The sequence below is a fragment of the Pinus tabuliformis genome, chromosome 1_2 (genome assembly GCF_031772625.1).
Source record: "Pinus tabuliformis cultivar Carrire ecotype Pingquan chromosome 1_2, CPIR1, whole genome shotgun sequence".
Taxonomy (NCBI): domain Eukaryota; kingdom Viridiplantae; phylum Streptophyta; class Pinopsida; order Pinales; family Pinaceae; genus Pinus; species Pinus tabuliformis.
In genome coordinates this window covers 529,178,903-529,191,887 of record NC_142298.1, presented here as the reverse complement: position 1 = coordinate 529,191,887, position 12,985 = coordinate 529,178,903, and the positions used below count along the sequence as shown (strand labels likewise).

Genomic DNA, 12,985 nt, shown 5'->3' with positions numbered 1-12,985 from the left:
TTTCTTGCGTATATCCAACAACACGGTCATCAAACAGAGCAAACAGAGGTAATACTAGGAAATGGCTGATTGCGATACCCCGGGTGGGCCCAATCCCACATATCAGTAATCGTAAGTGTCAAGGGGAGACACTAAAGGTGAGCATCAGAAATCGTCGATATGCAGGGTTCTTTTTAACAAAGGGTTGGTCCTCATAGACACAAGCCCAAAGGTCCTAGCACCCAAAGACTAAAATATTGGTCGTAGCCCCCGGTTACGTGAAGAAAAAGGGTCTAAAGTAGATCATAATGTCCTGTCCCATAAGGACCTTTAATGGAAAACCCCAATGCAATAACTCTACAATAAAGTAACTCAGAACTTTAAAGGCGTGGTGGGTTGACAACTGAGCATTTAAGAAAGGAGATGCAACATTCAAAATTGACATGGGTTGACCAAGAAAGGCCCCTTATGACACGAAACTAGGGTCGATGTTGATAGAGTAAATGAAGACATGGAAACTCGGGAGGACTTGATGATTTAGCATGGTGCTCCATGCAGAGGGAAGGAAAACTACTGCCTAAGCATCCTATGCTTATGTACTGTGGCATTAAATTGATAGTTGATCACTCCCAATTATGAAGAACTAATGACCCAAGTAGTAAAGGCAGAAGCAACAAGAATCAACTGAGTGACACAAGTGGCCAGACTGTGAGCCAACAACCACCTAAGCAAAGGTGATCACAGGGATGGGCATGGAGATATTTTGTTGGCATTCTCATTTGATTGATTGCCCTATTTTTTATTCCTGTAATGTGTCACCTTTTAATGAAGCAATTAATCTTCTGTATTCATTTTTGGGCCATAGAGCCATCCCAGGCCGAGACAACTAGTTGATTTGATAGTCGAGGCTCGGTTGAGATATTTTTTTTGTAATTACGGTTCAATGCTCCCCCTCTCCACATAAATAGTGGGAAGCAACACTTCACAAAGGTTCAGAATCCTAAAGAAATAACTACATGTTATTTTCAGACTATATGACTTTATGATATGCTTCGTCCAGAATGTTAAGAAAATGGTGGTGATTCCTCCTTTGAGTACTACAGTATGTTACCCCCTATTTAAATTCCAACATGTTCATGTTTCTTCTCTGATTTCAGGTAGTCGTAGCTACTATAAACGTTTCATACATTTTTACAGATTCATTTGTATTGACTTGCTAATGCATGTGGCTATATGGATCCTTGATATTATATCTTTAAAATTGTGCTCCATGAATCATCGCACCCAATCTCTCTTTCATCCATTATGTCTACTTGTAACTCAGATAAGTGTAGATATTCTTGATGCTTCAAGCTCTATGTGATAAGTGTAGAATTCTTGACGCTTGAAGCTCTATGTGATGAGTTACTCTATCTCCTTATCCTCTCTCATCACTCTGCTAAAGGTTATTAAATTGTATGTCCTTGAACTACTCGACCTCCGCTAGTTTATACATATATTTTTGTGATTTGTATATGTGAAGAAATACCATAAATACATGGTGTATGCCTTTAGATGAATGAAGCAAACCATGTCGTTTAATATATATAAGAATATATATGCACAAGAATATATGTGATGTCTCCAGTTTCTCATATGAGACACATAAAATCTAGATGTTCTAGGAACTCCGAGGCTGTCTTTGGAAGCGACAACACCACATATTAAATTTATATTAAGAATTGATAGAATTACACATATTCATATGACTACTTTGCAAGTATTTGGATTTTTTTATTTTCAATTACTTTTTCTCTTTGGGCATTGAGATATTTTATTATGGTAAAAAAAAAATAAAAAAAAATATTGAAAGAAATTAGTTAACCTGGATACTCAAATACTTTATTTATTGATCATCTTAAAATATTCTTAAAAATATAAAAATTACACACCTTTCTATCTAATTTTGATATAAAATTATCTTACATCAAAATATTTTATTTGTCTAAGAGTAAAAGTGAAATATTTTTACGACATCTCATTCATATAGGATTGTAATATCAATGGCACAATGAGCTAGCACAACATAATGAGAGTGGGATAATTCCTATAATTAAAACTAACCAAGTATGTACATATATTTTTGTTTGTTATTATAGCCATCACTATTCTTTTATTTAGAGAATATTTTATTTTTATTTTAAAAAGATACATGCTAACTCTAGTCTAAAAAGTAAATACCTACACATCTACATGTGGATATAATCACATATCTTGGCAAAAATATGTGTTTAAACTTGCATTTCAACAAATCTTTACTAAATTTCTGGCAAAATTGTTCAAGAAAATATATTTGAAAAAGACCCAAAATATAGAATAGTAAAATTATTTCAATTTTTTTAAACATAAAATTAAATTTTTTAGTTGTCGTATATAATAGATACATAGTTGTTATAGAAATATTTTATTTATCAATCACATTATCCATCTTAAAATATTTATTTTCATTTATATACTTTTGATACTTGTGAATGTTACCTAACTTGTATAATAAAATATTTTAGTTATACTCACATTCAATTATTAATATTAATATTTATAAATATCATAAATTAATTTTATATTATTGAATTACATCATCACTCTTATTAGGAAGTAACTAAATTTTTTTCAACTACTTTTTCTTATTAAACATTGAGATAATTTATTACATCTATGAAGTTAATATTGAAACAAATTTGTTAAGACAGGTGCACATAGTTTATTTAAGTTTTGTATTAAAATATTTTTAAAATGCATAAGAATTACAAATCTCTTCATATTCAACCATATTTTTAATGACTATTTTTCTCAATATTTGATATAAACTTACCTTATTCTAGATATACATTGAAACATCTATTTCATAATATAAACAACAAACTTAAAAAAACCCAACACAATAAGTATAAGATTATTGACCTTTTATAATAATTTCAATTAAAACTAACCAAATACATGTATTTATTTTATGTTTTTATTATACATAATGTAATAACCCTGGTAACTTGTAATTTCCGGTAATTGCTGTGGTAAAAACAATTTGGGTGACAACTTGTTATTAAAAGACATTATTATTTGTTTAAAGAAAATATAACGAACTATTTTACACATGTGTTGAATGAAATGCTGGCAGCCTCCAAAAAGAGGCTTTTCTATTAAAAGAAATTAATCAGTTAAGTAACTGAAAAAGAGAGACAACTGCCTCTCACCCTGAAGAGGGTTGGAAGGAAAAAACCTCTGGGCTGTTGATGAACGGGTAGAGTAAGATTCCAGGAGAGAGAGCAGAGTGTGAAAAGTGGGTTAAGTCTGGTTGTGATCAGATGACCCAGCACAGTGGTGCTTGAGTCTTGGGGAAGGCTGCGAGCCTACAAGATAGCTCGGAGGGGAGATCCAGTGCAGTGGATTCTCAAGGTTGGGAGGTTAAGAGCTAGATTATTGCAGGTGAACCTTACAGTAAGAGCGACAGTAGCAGATTACCAGGTATGCATCATTAGACAGATTTACTTATGAATCAGGTAATGATAGCATGCAGGATATAGTAGTCTGGATTCTTTATTCTAAGTCAGGAAATAAAGTTATGCAAATGCAAGTATTTGTGTTTTCTTATTTAAGTTAAGGAAATACAGATATATCTATAGTATGGTATTCTCTAAATAGCCGACTGTGTTATTCCTCGATGATAAACTGAAAGCCGTGTTTATAAATATATATATATATGTTAGCTGATATTTTTTTACTGAGATATCAAAGACCCAGTTATATAAGCTAATATTCCTGAGACAGAGAGTGAGTAAACAAATATACGGCTAACAGATTAAACCTCATTCCTATCGATCGTGTACAGGTTTAGATACGGAAAGATAAGTTATAACAGAGGTGAAGTATTACACGGCAGGAACCAAATATAGAGAGCGTTTTTAAAACCAGCAAGATATAATTTATACTCAAGTAAATACGAAACAGTATATATATATTTACAACGCTTATTGACCTGCAACGTGAGACCTTGTTCAACACTGAGATTTAACAGGTAATAAGAAAGACGGTAAAGAACACTGTAATAAGAGCCAGGTCTCCAATAAACAAGGAAGCCGTGTAGCTGAATTGATAAAGAACACCCTAGGTGTAGTAGTGAAGAGTAAACTCTTAAATAAACCGTAAATGACATGGTATGCCGAGCAAATGAGGTGAGAATGCTGTACACCGGCTATGAACATAACTAACTGAATAAGATGCATTTCTTAATACCAAAAACTGGAGTAAAAACCCTCATGCAATCCATTGTATATAGGCGGTAAGGGGTACGCCGCTATGAACATAATAACTAAATAAGATGCATTCTTAACATCAAACTTGGAGTAAAAACCCTCATGCAATCCATTGTATATAGGCGGTAAGGGCTGGACTTGCTTCCATTGCTCCAGAAGCAAGCCGTAACCCTGAAACCGCAGCAGATGAACACACGATATAATATTCATGAGCACCGAGAACAAATAAATACAGTATCACCAGATTGGGAAAAAATACGCATAAATATATTAACTTCACTCAAGAAGTCGATGAATGTCTGAACAGAACCATAGATATACTTGAGAAGACAGAGATGTCACAAACCGAATCACAATACAACCAATGCTATAATAGGCCGTAAGGTAAGACAAAAGTTAATAATGTTAAACTGTAACGAAGTATGAGCGGGCGTTACGGGTCGGGTAAACCCTGACTCATGATAACGGCAAGCCAACAAAATAATATGGTATTGTACAGATGATTAAATACAAAACTTATTATATAAACGTCTGGGAACTATCATGACCAGCAAACCAAAACCCTCGGTTGGCCTGTGGCCGTAAACCGACAAACTTCTAACCTCAGGGTTCTGTGGATTTACAGAATCGGTCGAGAGTGCCGCCTGTAACCACATTAGGATTTGAAATCAGAACAATAGACCTGAGGCACATAAATATCGTGCATCAGTCTCGGTTTGGGTCATGGAAGACCGTCAACCTTTCATAACAAGCTGACTTATATGATAATGCATATAGCAGTGAATGGCTTACCCGAATGGTATGCGGGTCGACCAGAAGCTCTTTCGGATAGTCGAGACCATGGAGTCCAGACCCTCCTGCACAGCACCGCCACTGTTATCAACTGTATAATGATGAAACATATACGTTAGGATCTGATGATAAGTTGCCAAGAATCGACTGTAAACCTTAAACAATTTGCCATAGACGAGAAGATTACCTGTGCGGGCGGCGGAGCTGTATGGTGGAGGAGACTGTCGGAAGAGCTGCAGATGCATTGTGTGCAAATGAACCGGGACCGAAGAACCCGGTAAACTTATATGTCAACCAAACCCTAAAGTTATCCTGTGCCATCCGATCTGAGGATATGATCTCCATCGTCCGTTTGGGCGGGAGTATGGCACACAAATCGAATGTACAACCCTGCGTATGGTCACATGGCTTCACATGGCTTGCAGCCACCTGGCCATGGCACGGTAAGTTAATTTAACCTCCGTTCACCATGTGGCACTGTGACTTAATGACCACCAACCAGACGTGGAAACTAATGCAAGCATGGTGCGGGTGGGTGTAACATAAAATATAATGCTTATTAAACTAGGTACGTGGGTGTGATATAATCCCAATGAATATCGAATAAAGTGTAAAGACATTAAACCATAAATCATGTTTTACAAGTTATATGCTCATGCGAACCAAGTGCATCATATACCATGGTAATTCTGGGTGTTAGGTTCATAAAATTTTTTTTTTAGGTATAAATTAACGGGATCGTGACAATGTGGTATCAGAGCCAAAGTTCCAAAACTGAGACCTCTGGAACAGCAATGGGAACAGAAAGAACAATTATCTTATACATGTATACAGTACAATGTCATTAATCATGTTTTTTTGTGTACACCAGGAATATATTGAGACATTCAACAACTGACAGTTATACAGTAAGATGGAGGAAATGCCGGGAGCTGGCGGCATCCCACCAGATAACACAGGACTGTGGGTTCAGCTTGGTGCTGAGACACGCAGTACTAATCAGGCAATACTTCAAACAGTTCAAGAACTGAAGGGTGAAATGGCACGCTTGCGAGAAGACAATGCACGATTAACCATGGAACAAGAAAGAATATTGAAGAGCCTGTCAGAAAAACAAAATCCACCCTTACCCAGTCCTAGTGCAGAACAACAAAGGGGCACTGAGGAGCGGAATTATGCTCCTGAACTTTCAGAAGAGCGTGAAGACCATTCTGACAACGTGCAAGAGCAGCAGGCTACCAAGAGACAGAAAACAGAATTACAGGGGGAATTTCGAAAAATCAAACCCCCACTTTTCGATGGAGAACAGGAGGAAGCAGCAGAAGCATGGCTGATTAATATTAATAAATATTTTCAGCTGTATGAATATGATCAAAATCTGAAGGCACGGTTGGCTATATTCCAGTTGCAAGGCAAAGCCACCTTGTGGTGGGAAGAGATTAAAATTGTGAAGGGAGTAAGTGAGCAAGGCATAACCTGGGAAAAGTTTCAGAAATATTTCAAGGAGAGGTATTTAACTGAGCGCTTTTATGATGAGAAGGCGCGAGAATTTCATGATTTACGACTAGGACAACAATCCATGGATGAATTCATAAATCGCTTTACCTCTCTACTGCGTTATGTACCCTACATAAAAGAGGAGAAGGCCAAGGTGCAGAGGTTTGTGAGTAGTTTGCCAGCCTATATCAGAGAACGAATTGAGTTTGACAACCCCCGAACTATGGATGAGGCAATTAGGAAGGCCAGAATTTGCTACCAGCAGAACAAACAAAAGGGAGAAATTCCAAGCAGGAAATGGAATGAGAAAAAAGGTAGCAGAAATGCTGGAAACAACAAAGGCAGCCACGGAAATGGTGGCAAAGGGGCTGGAAAAGGACAGTTTAACAGAAGCACGAATAAGGGAACTTTCCGGCCTAAGCCAAGCGAGAGCAGGATTAGTGAACCCCCTGCTAAATCGGAGGTTGAAGGAACCAGACCTCCAGTTCAATGCTGGGTATGTGAGGGACCACACTATGCTAGGAACTGTCCGCAGCGTAAAAGAACTGATCAGATATCTCAAGTCCATGAAGCTTCCACTGTAGGGGACGTGGCGCGCAGTGTACCAAGGATCAATGCAGCATTAGAGGACCGGCAAGCGGAATATCAACCTTCCATGGTGGAATTCGAAGGTAAGATCTCAAACCTTTCTGTAGCTGTACTTATTGATCCAGGGGCTACGTTAAGTTACGTTAGTCCAAAAGTAGTGGAACACTGTAAGCTACCATCAGAAAAGTTTAAAAACCCATGGTTGGTCCAGTTAGCTACGGGAGCCAAAAGGCGGGTTTTAGCTAAAGTTAATAACTGTTCTTTTAGTATAGCTGGACAACCCGTAAAGGCAGATTTGAATGTACTTCCGTTAGGCTCCTATGACATTCTTATTGGTATGGACTGGCTGGAGAAGCACTGGTCGTTGGTGAATTGTAAAACCAAGACCATATACTACAAGGATGATTTGGAACAGCAGCAGGAGTTGCAGGGAATTAAACGTCCTGTTCAGATTCGACCTATAACTGCAACACAGCTAGCTAAGTGTATTAGAAAGAAATGTCAAATCTATGCCATACAGGTTGGCTATGCGAATCAGAAAGATAAGATGTCTGCATTAAATGACATACCAGTGGTGCAGGAGTTTACAGATGTCTTTCCTGAAGAGATACCGGGTCTGCCTCCAAGAAGAGACATAGATTTCACTATAGAGTTAATACCAGGGGCAGCTCCAGTATCGAGGGCACCATACCGGATGAGCATACCAGAGTTAACGGAATTGAAGATGCAGCTCCAGGAACTGCTGGATAAGCAGTACATTCGACCTAGTGTGTCACCCTGGGGAGCTCCAGTATTGTTTGTGAAGAAGAAGGATGGGACCCTTCGCATGTGCATAGATTACCGACAGCTGAATAAGCTCACGGTAAAAAACAAGTACCCTCTACCCAGAATAGATGAACTTTTTGATCAGGTGAAAGGGGCAAAGGTGTTCTCCAAAATTGATCTGCGATCTGGTTATCATCAGATCAGGATCAAGGATGAGGACATTGCCAAAACTGCTTTCCGAACACGCTACGGGCACTACGAATTTGTAGTGCTTCCTTTTGGTTTAACCAATGCACCTGCCACTTTTATGTGCATGATGAATAGCGTGTTTCACCAGTTTTTGGACAAGTTTGTACTGATATTCATTGATGACATATTGATATATTCTCGTTCCCAGCAGGAACATGAGGAGCACCTTAGATTGGTGTTGCAAACTCTTCGGGAGCATCAGCTTTATGCTAAATTTAGCAAATGCAATTTCTTTAAAGAGGAAATTCAGTATTTGGGTCATGTGATTACAAATGAGGGAATTGCGGTTGACCCCGAGAAGATAAAATCTATTATGGAATGGCCTACACCTAAGGATGTTGCGGACATCAGGTCCTTCATGGGGTTAGCTAGCTATTACAGGAGATTTGTGGAAGGCTTTTCAAGAATAGCCTACCCTATTACCTCATTGCAAAAGAAAGGAAGGGCATTTAAGTGGACAACAGAGTGTCAGCGGAGTTTTGATCGTTTGAAACACCTACTCACCACCGCACCCATCTTAAGAATCGCGGATCCTAATAAGGATTACGTGGTGTGCACTGATGCAAGCAAAGAGGGCGTGGGGGGAGTATTAATGCAGGAAGGGAAGGTAATAGCATATGAATCTAGGAAATTAAAAGAACATGAGCAGAGATACTCTGCTTACGATTTAGAATTAACTGCTGTAATTCATGCACTTAAGATGTGGCGACATTACCTTCTCGGAAAGAAATTTCTGCTGTTAACCGATCATCATAGCCTAACGCATTATTTCAGTCAACCCACTTTGAATGCGAGACAAGGCCGTTGGGCAGATTTTCTAAGTGGGTTTGACTTCGAAATAAAACATTTAAAGGGCAAAGAAAATCGGGTAGCAGATGCCTTAAGTCGAAAAGTTCATTGCTTATGTGAACTTTCAGCCAGCCGGTGGCGGAGTTCGCTGGTTGAACAAATAAAAACAGCAGCACACAACGACTCAGAATATCAGCATTTAAAAGTGCAGGTACAGCAATCTGATCATGGAAAGTTACAGCAAGGGTACACATTGGATAACACTGGATTGCTGTATTTCAATGGGAAAATGTATGTACCTGACTCCGGTGACCTTAAGAAACTGATCTTAGATGAATTCCACATCAGCCATTATGCCGGTCATCCAGGATACCAAAAGATGGTTATGGCACTCAGAAAAGAGTATTACTGGCCTGGGATGAAGAGGCAAGTGGTGGAATATTTGGCAAAGTGTTTGGAATGCCAGCAAATTAAGGTTGAACACCAACACCCAGCGGGACTGTTACAGCCTTTGCCTATTCCGGAATGGAAATGGGAAACCATTTCCATGGATTTTATAACCGGCTTACCACGGACAAAGAAGGGTAATGATTCTATTATGGTCGTAGTTGATAAACTAAGTAAAGCAGCACACTTTATACCCGTACAGTCTACTTACAAGGCGGTACAAATTGCGCATCTCTTTATGCAGAATGTGTTTCATGTTTCTGTCCTAAAGAAATATGTGTATGACCCTAGACATGTTATTCAATGGCAAGATGTACGGGTAAGAATTGATCCGATTGGGTTTAATTATACAACTATACTTAATGGGAAATTGATTAAGTGCTGGTTGTTTGCAGGTCGAACCGGAAGGCGGGGTCCTAGTTGAACCACAGAGCATTCTCGACCGGAGAGAAGTGCAGCTGCGGAAACGGGCTATTACCCAAATTAAGGTGCTGTGGCAGCATTATGGCCCTGAGGAGGCTACGTGGGAAGACGAGGAGCTTTTCAGAAAAGCCTATCCAAATTTATTTAATGAGAATGGACATCGGGACGATGTCCAATCCTAGGGGGGGAAGATGTAATAACCCTGGTAACTTGTAATTTCCGGTAATTGCTGTGGTAAAAACAATTTGGGTGACAACTTGTTATTAAAAGACATTATTATTTGTTTAAAGAAAATATAATGAACTATTTTACACATGTGTTGAATGAAATGCTGGCAGCCTCCAAAAAGAGGCTTTTCTATTAAAAGAAATTAATCAGTTAAGTAACTGAAAAAGAGAGACAACTGCCTCTCACCCTGAAGAGGGTTGGAAGGAAAAACCTCTGGGCTGTTGATGAACAGGCAGAGTAAGATTCCAGGAGAGAGAGCAGAGTGTGAAAAGTGGGTTAAGTCTGGTTGTGATCAGATGACCCAGCACAGTGGTGCTTGAGTCTTGGGGAAGGCTGCGAGCCTACAAGATAGCTCGGAGGGGAGATCCAGTGCAGTGGATTCTCAAGGTTGGGAGGTTAAGAGCTAGATTATTGCAGGTGAACCTTACAGTAAGAGCGACAGTAGCAGATTACCAGGTATGCATCATTAGATAGATTTACTTAAGAATCAGGTAATGATAGCATGCAGGATATAGTAGTCTGGATTCTTTATTCTAAGTCAGGAAATAAAGTTATGCAAATGCAAGTATTTGTGTTTTCTTTATTAAGTTAAGGAAATACAGATATATCTATAGTATGGTATTCTATAAATAGCCGACTGTGTTATTCCTCGGTGATAAATTGAAAGCCGTGTTTATAAATATATATATATATGTTAGCTGATATTTTTTTACTGAGATATCAAAGACCCAGTTATATAAGCTAATATTCCTGAGACAGAGAGTGAGTAAACAAATATACGGCTAACAGATTAAACCTCATTCCTATCGATCATGTACAGGTTTAGATACGGAAAGATAAGTTATAACAGAGGTGAAGTATTACACGGCAGGAACCAAATATAGAGAGCGTTTTTAAAACCAGCAAGATATAATTTATACTCAAGTAAATACGAAACAGTATATATATATTTACAAACGCTTATTGACCTGCAACGTGAGACCTTGTTCAACACTGAGATTTAACAGGTAATAAGAAAGACGGTAAAGAACACTGTAATAAGAGCCAGGTCTCCAATAAACAATGAAGCCGTGTAGCTGAATTGATAAAGAACACCCTAGGTGTAGTAGTGAAGAGTAAACTCTTAAATAAACCTTAATCTGACATTAAACCGTAAATGACATGGTATGCCGAGCAAACGAGGTGAGAATGCTGTACGCCGGCTATGAACATAAATAACTGAATAAGATGCATTTCTTAATACCAAAAACTGGAGTAAAAACCCTCATGCAATCCATTGTATATAGGCGGTAAGGGGTACGCCGCTATGAACATAATAACTGAATAAGATGCATTTCTTAATATCAAACTTGGAGTAAAAACCCTCATGCAATCCATTGTATATAGGCGGTAAGGGCTGGACTTGCTTCCATTGCTCCAGAAGCAAGCCGTAACCCTGAAACCGCAGCAGATGAACACACGATATAATATTCATGAGCACCGAGAACAAATAAATACAGTATCACCAGATTGGGAAAAAATACGCATAAATATATTAACTTCACTCAAGAAGTCGATGAATGTCTGAACAGAACCATAGATATACTTGAGATGACAGAAATGTCACAAACCGAATCACAATACAACCAATGCTATAATAGGCCGTAAGGTAAGACAAAAGTTAATAATGTTAAACTGTAACAAAGTATGAGCGGGCGTTACAGGTCGGGTAAACCCTGACTCATGATAACGGCAAGCCAACAAAAGAATATGGTACTGTACAGATGATTAAATACAAAACTTATTATATAAACGTCTGGGAACTATCATGACCAGCAAACCAAAACCCTCGGTTGGCCTGTGGCCGTAAACCGACAAACTTCTAACCTCAGGGTTCTGTGGATTTACAGAATCGGTCGAGAGTGCCGCCTGTAACCACATCAGGATTTGAAATCAGAACAATAGACCTGAGGCACATGAATATCGTGCATCAGTCTCGGTTTGGGTCATGGAAGACCGTCAACCTTTCATAACAAGCTGACTTATATGATAATGCATATAGCAGTGAATGGCTTACCCGAATGGTATGCGGGTCGACCAGAAGCTCTTTCGGATAGTCGAGACCATGGAGTCCAGACCCTCCTGCACAACACCGCCACTGTTATCAACTGTATAATGATGAAACATATACGTTAGGATCTGATGATAAGTTGCCAAGAATCGACTGTAAACCTTAAACAATTTGCCATAGACGAGAAGATTACCTGTGCGGGCGGCGGAGCTGTATGGTGGAGGAGACTGTCGGAAGAGCTGCAGATGCATTGTGTGCAAATGAACCGGGACCGAAGAACCCGGTAATCTTATATGTCAACCAAACCCTAAAGTTATCCTGTGCCATCCGATCTGAGGATATGATCTCCATCGTCCGTTTGGGCGGGAGTATGGCACACAAATCGAATGTACAACCCTGCGTATGGTCACATGGCTTCACATGGCTTGCAGCCACCTGGCCATGGCACGGTAAGTTAATTTAACCTCCGTTCACCATGTGGCACTGTGACTTAATGACCACCAACCAGACGTGGAAACTAATGCAAGCATGGTGCGGGTGGGTGTAACATAAAATATAATGCTTATTAAACTAGGTACGTGGGTGTGATATAATCCCAATGAATATCGAATAAAGTGTAAAGACATTAAACCATAAATCATGTTTTACAAGTTATATGCTCATGCGAACCAAGTGCATCATATACCATGGTAATTCTGGGTGTTAGGTTCATAATTTTTTTTTTTAAGGTATAAATTAACGGGATCGTGACACATAACAATAATTTTTATTTAAATAATATTTTATTTCTATTTTAAAAAAATATTCATTTAAAAAATTACACAGGTTTCTCAGCCATAAATGTAAAGTAAAACTCTTTATACAAATAAATTTAACAACTTAACTATTC

General features: G+C 38.5%; 1 protein-coding gene and 1 long non-coding RNA gene across 2 annotated transcripts; one reads left to right on the top strand and one right to left on the bottom strand.

Moving 5' to 3' along the window:
- The first annotated feature begins 5,973 nt into the window (after nt 1-5,973).
- Nucleotides 5,974-10,000, top strand: LOC149206662 (uncharacterized). Its single transcript, XM_089397767.1, has 5 exons — nt 5,974-6,384; nt 6,601-7,935; nt 8,401-8,709; nt 8,809-9,423; nt 9,791-10,000. The coding sequence occupies exons 1-5, from the start codon at nt 5,974-5,976 to the stop codon at nt 9,998-10,000; spliced, it is 2,880 nt and encodes a 959-aa protein (XP_089253893.1).
- Nucleotides 10,001-11,667: 1,667 nt separating this feature from the next.
- On the bottom strand, nt 11,668-12,347 carry LOC149206661 (uncharacterized). The gene is made up of 3 exons (XR_016253044.1): nt 12,290-12,347; nt 12,103-12,167; nt 11,668-11,954 (listed from the first exon to the last, which is right to left on the bottom strand). It is a non-coding gene; the product is annotated as an uncharacterized LOC149206661 (long non-coding RNA).
- Nucleotides 12,348-12,985: the final 638 nt, after the last annotated feature.